Below are 8,937 nucleotides of genomic sequence, written 5' to 3' on the forward strand. Positions count from 1 at the left end.
CAGTGAGTTTCAAAAAATCTATGATGCCCAAAAGGGTCATCACCGGGTCTAACTTCGTACTCGAGCGCTATAGACCAGCAAGATTGAGGTCCGAGTTTCAGGGCTTCGACTAGGCTACCCATTTGTTCGATAACTCTGAACTAAGGGGTAGCTTCAGAGTGCTGCCTGCAGTGAACGGAATATTCTGCTGACGCATGAGAATCTAGTAGATTTAATCAATCCAAATTGGCTAGTCTCTTCGTCGTTTCCGGGTGCTTGGACTATTTCTTTCCGTTCCTTAGTACCTAATGGCTTCTCCTTATTGCAGATGTCGACACCTTGACGAGAAGTCCGTACCGTACGAAAAAATGATTGAATGTTAGTTAAATGCTGCGCGAATGTCGCTCTTCCTTGAATTCCTAGATCGATCATGATCCTTGCACATATGTACCGATGCTGCGCTGCCCATGATCCAGCTGTCGCTTGTAAAGACTTCACTGGTAGTGAACACAATGGTCGACTGGTCATGTGCTGCACCCTTTAGTCCACGACTTGAGCGGTAGTCCGTTGCAGAATGGCCAACCTTGCCAGAGTCTCTATCAGCTGACATTGCTGCTTCTTCGGAAACTGCTTTCCGCCTTTCTTGCCCGTGTGGAGAGCTGTCGCATCATCCATCCACTCAGAGTCACCTTGGCGTACTTTTCAGCAATCACTTTGCTGATAAGATCACTGAACTTGAAGCTTGTAGCTGCCATGCAAAACGCCACTTCCAAACTCTTGTAGCTTGGCGGTAGACTGCGTGGCATCACTGCACAAATGGCTTCTTCTCTTGGCTTGCAGTTTGCGCTCTGCATCTTCATGAAGAGATCTTCGAGATCCATGACGTGTCCGCTGATGTTCGATGCAGTGTATTCAAATAAGAAACTACTCGTTCATCCAGAGACGAACAGCCGTGTCTTAGGTGCGCTGGAACATCGCCAGCTTCCTTCACACAGCCATCGCGGTCTTCAAGCCGATCAGGTACATTAGCTGCGAGTCCGCCAGGTTCATCATGTTCGCCGCGTGTGTTTGCTGTTCCTCTGTAGCAGGCACCGCTTCTTCGCCGGAGAATGAGCTCTATAACCCCTGAACCATTAAAAGATCTTCATTTTGAAACTCTATAACTCGTAGGAGAAGCCATCGAACGACTCAACCTTAAAACCGAAGACGCTGCTAACCCTTTGTAAGCTTTGGTTGTCGTGATCATTTCTACTTAATGAAGACGGCTTTAAGTCGAAGATGCGAAAAGTGGATTAATTAAAGGTCCTTAGTTCGCACACTGCTTCCTACTTCAAGCCTGTACTGTAGAACCTTTCTCAAAGGCTCTACACATCTCAACTAGGATCAAACGCGCATGCATATCCTACTTATATCCTAAACATAACCGATGCCAACTTTAATGTCATCCCTGAAGAACAATATTTAACAAAGAGAGCTTGACCTCGGAGCTTCGCTCCCCCGGACGTACGTGGATTGATGCTCGTCTCGAAAACACGCTTCACGTTCAAGATATGAAAGAAAACTTGGTATCGCTGAATGCAGCAGCGTCGCGAGAGACGAAGGTCACACAACACGAGCGTGTGATCAAGCGCAATGGTATGCTGGTCGCTTCAGGAAGGAAGAAGCGTGATAGCGCATTTAGAATGTCTCTTTTCTAGCGCAACAGGTGGATCGTTACGTGACGACTTTTTATCATGATAAAAGTCACGGTGTAGTTGAATTCAGACTTCGATGCAGGAGTAATCGATCCAAGAACATTTGAGCACAACACTGCGTCGGAACGCGCACTCTCCCTAATTTCTGAGTTTCATATTCACCTTGAACGTCTTGCGCACCAGCTTGGCTAATGCGTACACATCGCACGCAACTCTGGCGTTTATTTTCACACTAGTAAGTCTTCCGTCCTTGATCAGCGCATTTACCGTGCCATATCACGCGTGTTCCAGTCTTCGATGCCATAGCTCGGTGTCAACCTCGGCAACATGGCACACATCTTCGATCTTCACGATAAGATACAGAAGAGAACCTTACGTTCAGGATATAAAGATGTTGTCCGAGACGATCATCAAGGTGCTAAGTATGTGACAATGGTGGATAGTATCGGAACGAAGTTATGGGTTGTTTTTGCAAGTCAAGGTCTATCAAGCAGAAACACACTGTGCCGTACAATCCCGATCAAAATGGGATCGAAGAGCGTATAAATTGCACGCTCGTGGAGAGGATGCGCTATATGATCAAGGACGGAACTCGGTATGCAGCCTGGTGCGAGGAAATGAAGGCAGCTGCAGATATTAGAGACGTTTTGTTATATTTAATCAACAAGAGTTCAGGCCCATTAAAAATTAACGATTGGATCAGATGCAAGTGTTTTTGATGGCTCTTGATCGCCATGCGTTGTCGCCTCGCATGCTCACATTGGTGGCATCAGAACGCTTCTTCTGCTTCCGGTGTCCCCACTTCCACTTCATCAGAACTTGGGGTCGTCATAACTTCGTCGCCGTTACTGTCAAAAACCTTCTTGACCGATTTCTTCGTCACATTTCTGGAGATGGCGACCGAGTTCTTGTCAGCATTCAGGAGTCGGTATGCCTTGTGCTTATTCTCGTAGTTTGTCCGCTTCTTTCTTGGGACATATGTGTAACATAGTTCTCCATGGTGCAATTCAAGTCGAATCTCAAGAACTCCTGGACGAGACGATAGGAAAAATTGACAGCGTGGCCCTTTGGAAGAAGCGTAGAATTACGCAATACGAATAAGAGTATCCCAACTTTTCACGCGGTCAATTGAACCTGAACCAATATAGGGGGGGGGGTCGAGTTCTATCACTGTTTCACTGCTGAAGAAAATGAAGAGCAAGCGGCAAGCTACGAGCAATTGATGAAGAGCAAGTACAAGGACGAATAAATGCGCGCTATGCAGAGTGTTATGAAGTCGCTCCATGATCACGACACATGGAGACTCGTGGGCATGCCACAAGGCAAGAAGGCGGTCGGTTACAAACGGGTTCGCAGGATCAAGCGCAAGTTAAGTGACGAGATTCTTAAGTCCAAAGCGCGCTTTGTTGCCAAGGGTTTATCAGCGACCTGGTTTTAATTCCACCAAGATATTTGCATCACTGGCATGGAAGGATTCGATCAACGCGGTGTAGGTGATTGCAGCTTCTGAAAAGACTTTGAAGCTGCAATTTTGGATGTAAGTACTGCTTTCTTGTACGGTGAAGTTGACGAAAGATTTACATGGATTAACCGAATAGATCGAAGACAGAAGTATCACGACGAAGAAGTGTTTGCTATATACAGAACCAAGTAAGCGGTGCGGCAGTGGAACACCAACCTGAACGAGCACCTCGATATTGAAGGTTTAACAGAAAATGATGTGTATTGAATCGAGTATCAAACATTTAGTACATCATCATCGTCATCTAATTTGTGGACGATTTGATTATGTTCTGCAAAAAGAAATGGCACATTAATGACATCAAGATTGAACTGAACCGAATATTCAGCATCAAGAAGCTTCGTGACCTTGAGTACTGCTTAGTTTCGTGATTCATCGCAAGCGAAACGAGAGGAAGATCATAATGAAACAGCAAACGTACAGTAGAAGACCTGCGGAGACGTTTGGTGAGAACTGCAAAGGAGTTCATACACCTGCGGACAACAGCTCAAATCTGGTCAAGATACCAGACGGTGAAGTGTCGGTACCGAAGTTCCCTTACCGTGAGCTGGTCGGTGCACTTTTGTATGAACGCGACCGTACATCGCGCATGCAGTTGGTGAAATCTTTAAGCTCTGTAAGCGATATGAAAAGTCTCACTGGGCGGCTGCCAAGAGGATTGTCAAGTATATCAAGACAACTCAAGATCTCAGTATTAAATTTCGCGCAATAGCAAGGAAGAGCTTATTGGATTCACCGTTGCGAACTGGACAGCTGATTTTGACAATCGGCGCTCAACATCTGGTCGTTCCGAGCAACCACAGTGGGTATAACTGTCCACTGCATAGCATAATACGTTTAAGACCACCACTGAATTATAGTGGGTGTAAGAACGGCAACCCTCGTCTGCGAAGCGATTGTCTTGGGGGTAGAGGAGCCAATTTCGCCTGAAACTAGAAGCGAGAAGGTCGTAACTGCGGCAGGGCAAACCGTTTGAGCATACTCACTTAGTGTAAACCAATAAAGAAATTTCACTAACCTATCGCCTGACTTAATGTTATCTTTGTCACAGCGGCTTTGAATTTGTTTTAACCAATTTGTAACAATCGTCGCCGGCAATTTTCCTTTGTACGTAGAGGGAGCTTTCTGCTCGACGTCTTAGCAGTAGCAGCTACCCTGGCATTGCAGCGAGCAAAAATATGACCACGCTTGCCACACTTATGGCAGGCAACGTCTGCGTCGCTCAACTCCATAGGATGGCATCCAGCGTTTCGCCCACGGCAATACCAAGCAGTCATTGAGACACTGTTTGAATGTTGCTCCTTAACCAAGGCACTTTGGATTGCCTCTTGCATCGTCGACGTCTCCTTTCTATATGGGCCTTGTCGCGATGGGCCGTCCCGCATTCCGTCTATGGACGTGGTCACCATTTTGTGCCCATAGTAATGGATATCGCCAGCGAACGCATTTCCTGCTCATATACTTGCAGAGATCGCTTTGCCTGTCGCACTTCAAAAATACACGACTTAATAAGCACTTCGTTGTTCGGCAGCTGTAAGATGGCGTGATCTTTGACGCAAAGACCGCCAATGAAAGGAAAGCCTTGCTGTCCGCCATAAACGCCGAGCAAGTACACTCTGAAATCTTTTCGCGCAAACGGGACATGGCAGATAACAACATCCGGGTGTCGTCCTTGATGAGCTGCACCACACCTCATCTAATGGATATTAGCATCGCTGAGGAAGAAGAAGAAGCAGATCTTCAAGCTGTGGAACAGCAACAAAACATCAGTGGATATTTTACTTGTGGGAGCACTAAACACTTTGCGCCCGACTTTTCCGTTGCGCAAACTGCCCAAAGCTTGAAATGTTACGGGGCATCTTTCGCAAGTACTGCCTCAATATCAGTGAATGATAACAGTGAAGTTTAAGGTGCCGCCGAATATTCACGTACACAGCGTACAGAGAAAAAGTTTTAAATTGCTAATTTTCTCTAAGCAATGAAAAGTCAATACTAAGGTAGACTTGGAGAGAAGTAAACAGTATACATATAATTAAGTTTCTACGTATTGTAATCGTCTTGACTGACTTAATATATTAATCGAAGTATGTATCACGACTCATTGCTCACCGCCCATTCGTGCGTCTAGCAACGATTGCAGGGTTACTTTAAGTCTTTAATCAACCAATGAACACAACTGTTGCATTGCCGCTACAGTTTTACCGTGTATGGGTAATATTGGAAATGTTACGTAAAATTATTAAAGATAGTACATTATTCACCTTTTATCATTCCTCTTATAGGTAAGCATATATATGGAACGGACACCCCGTTACACGAAGTCCGCAAAAATCTAATAGTGATATCAATCAACGACTACTTGGCAGCAAAAAAGACTAGATTCGAATTCTTGCAATTGCGATTTCGCCAATGGCAGCTGGAAAGCTGAAAATTGATGAATATAGATCAAAGGAAACGGCGGATACGCAACTTTACCGGTGAGCAACACGAAACTGATTAAAAAACAAGCAATCTAAATTTAAGTTATATATACCTGTCTTCTGGTGTGCGACTATCTCAACCATATCTGTCAGCTGTATGAGCCCTAATGAAATGGCAGTAGACTTCCCCAGTTTCACTTCAACTCAAGCATAAACCTTCCTTAAGTTCAGCCACGCAGATAAAACGACGCAGTGTAATTTTCTATGTCACCCTTTTTTTATTGCTACACATTTCTTGGCATTTCTTTGCTCCGCAACAATGGGAACATTGGGCGGAATCGAAAAATAGCACCTGGCGACGGGCTAAAATAACCAGGTTACTCCTCCGCCAGACTAATAAGTTCCAAGCTTTCAAAGCTTGTACATGCATCAACCGACTCCTTCTCGTCTTGGCATCTGAATAGAACAGCGAGGCGTTTCACTTAATTGCCACATTGCCAGAAGCGGCCCCATTATCCCTTTTTATCTTACTCAACGCTTGACAAAAGTAAAAGGCAGCCGAAAATAGTCGTCTTGTATTAGGTCTACCATAAGCAGCATCGTTTCGAATTAACTACATTTTTTATGGCACCTGACGACGCTTTCGAGGTGCAACTAATTGACTCGACGGACTGGGTTCCCGACCACGTGCGCAATTTGTGCTACGTCTGCACCCGACCATTTGGTTCTTTTCGTCGCAAACATCACTGTCGGATGGTAAGAATTCGCACGAACCGACACGAAAGATTGATCTAGTCTCTTACGCGTGGTATTTTTGTTTCTCTTGCAGTGTGGCGAAGTCGTTTGCAACAACTGCACTCTTTTGAAGCGTGCGCTTGAGGATCCAACAGTTGGTTCCATGCGCGTGCGAGTGTGCATGTCCTGTGTGATCAGTTGCTCGAATCAGTGCTCTGAAGGAGTCCAGAACGCACCATTGTGTTCTGTAAATACGACTTTTGACGTGTCGAATCAATTGCTGAAGAACGACTTGGGATCTCTTACTTCTAGTTCATTGTCTGAGCCGGATAGTGAAGACATGTCCTTATCACTCAAGTCTCTATACGCCTTAAATCTCACGTACGATCATTACAAGGAAGAGTCTGACGATAGAAACGCTCGCAAACGAAATTTCCAGACTGAGCCTCAAAGTAGTGGGCCTTGGTATAAATGGAACCACCCATGGCCTTGTCCTCCTGTGAGCGTTTATGAAGTCGACAGACTTCGAGCCTTACACGCACTCAAAGTCCTTGACTCGGAATCCGAACAGTCGTTTGATTTGATCTGTGACCTTGCCAAGACGCGCTTGTCGTGTCCAATGGCTGCCGTTAGCTTTCTTGACGAGCATCGCCAATGGTTTAAAGCAAGTGTGGGGCTTGCACACAAGATGATTCCACGCAAAATGGCCTTCTGCGCCTACACAGTGTACGCGTGCGAACCAATGGTTGTGTTGGATACGCTACAGGATACTCGGCTACAGCAGAATCCGCTTGTTGTGGGTGCTGCCGGTATCCGCTTTTACGCGGCTGCACCGATTATTGATCCCAACTCGGGATATGCTGTTGGAAGCGTTTTTGTGCTCGACACACGTCCTCGAGAAGCATGTGATGTTTCGATCCTAGAGCGACTTGCTTTAGCATTAGGGCAGAACTTCGTACAGATCGCATCAGACGCTGCCAGTTTCAAGAGCGTTTGCCAATCTAAAGTCGCGTTGGACAATAACGCACACGATAAAGCTCTACGACAGGAGAGTCATAAGCTCGCACACATAATTCCGATAAAGGAGCCATTATCGATAGGAAAGATTGGAACGTCAACAAGTTCTTCATCAGGTGGACTATTTCCACTTCAAATATCGATGGCTTCAAGTAGATTAGACAAGGACGTTGATCGTAGTTTGGCGATGAAACAGCAGCGTTTAATGGGGGCACCGGCCGCGGGCGAGCAGATGGAGATTTTACTTATGCGTCTACTGACTCAAAACACTGAGACGCAAGAGCAATTGGCTCTGCAGCAGATATTGATTTCAAAAATACTTGGAGAGCATACGATTCAACTGAACAAGCTCATGACCGCTTTTGCTCGGATGGAGGCAAAAGTGAAGGCGAGGTCTGAACGACAGGAGCAGTGATTAAATTGATGATTTATGGTGTTTGTTTGACTTCGTCGGAGGTTGGCAGGAGCTAGTAAAGGACACTTTTCTTCGATGAATGGATCTATGAAGTGGAATCATTGTCCAAGGCATCAGTTCGTGTATCCGTAGTTAGCGGTATCTATTGAATAAAAATCACTTTGTCGTAGCTGTGGCGTTAGATTTTATTATAAAGCTTACAGAGGCGTGTCATGTTTTTATTATTTTTTCAATCGATCCTTTTAAAATACCTTGTCAACTTTATATGGCTGTACCGTTCTACACCATTGTGCGCAGCATTTGAATAGAGCGAAAGCTACAGGCAGGACCTGACCTTTGAGCTTCAAGCATAAAGTGTCTTCAGCTTCTCCACTTCGGCAATGTAACCCTTCATGGCGTCTTCCGAGGACATATTCTTCTTCGAATTCCAAGCATTCCATTTGGCCTTACCCGTTAGATCAAACATGCCTGGAGCAGACGTTGTGTTGTCGCCTACAGTGGCCTGCTTAAATAAAGAGTATAACGCGAGCTTCTCATCGTTGGTCTGTCAGCAAAGACATGCTGTTACAAAGAGTAAAACCGGGAAAGACTAGTAGTAGACATACGGGGTTCTTAGTAAATGTCTTTACAAGCGCAGCGGCAGATTCGAACTCAGCTTTTAAGTCAGACATCGTAACAAAACTTAGAAATGAGAAGTAGAGGGGTAGCAGTGATGTGACAGTTCTGTTTATTGGTTAAATTAAGTCCTTAAATCAAACCGCCAATCGCTGCTAGACGCGCGATGGGCGTTCAGCAATGAGTCACTTTACATAATTTAATATTGGTATATTACGTCAGGACTATAAGAAAGTATTAGTACTTAAAATAAGCAATTCTTAGTCTTGACTTGTTGCTAACATGCGAGCGTGTTTATTCTAAACAGCTCGACTTGCAGGTGACGACAGTTTAACAGAACACCTTTCGCTAGTAGTACAAGCTAACCTACATTGATAATAGTGTAGGCTACTCCGATTACCTCACCTACACTGTAACGGGGTGTATCGTTACATGAAATTTACACTTTAAGGTTGTTAATTAATATATTATCTTAAAGGTAGAACATATTTGGAAAATATTACTTTATATAGTAATGCTCGGAAATCTTACCCATAAATA

At 44.9% G+C, this 8,937-nt stretch overlaps 1 protein-coding gene across 1 annotated transcript; it reads left to right on the plus strand.

The window, feature by feature from the left end:
* Window positions 1-6,239: 6,239 nt before the first annotated feature.
* CCR75_007196 (uncharacterized protein) lies at window positions 6,240-7,782 on the plus strand (the record flags this gene model as incomplete). The annotated part of the gene is made up of 2 exons (XM_067965259.1): window positions 6,240-6,371; window positions 6,445-7,782. The coding sequence occupies 2 exons, from the start codon at window positions 6,240-6,242 to the stop codon at window positions 7,780-7,782; spliced, it is 1,470 nt and encodes a 489-aa protein (XP_067815296.1).
* Window positions 7,783-8,937: the final 1,155 nt, after the last annotated feature.

This window comes from Bremia lactucae, linkage group LG3 (assembly GCF_004359215.1).
Source record: "Bremia lactucae strain SF5 linkage group LG3, whole genome shotgun sequence".
Classification (NCBI taxonomy): Eukaryota; Oomycota; class Peronosporomycetes; order Peronosporales; family Peronosporaceae; genus Bremia; species Bremia lactucae.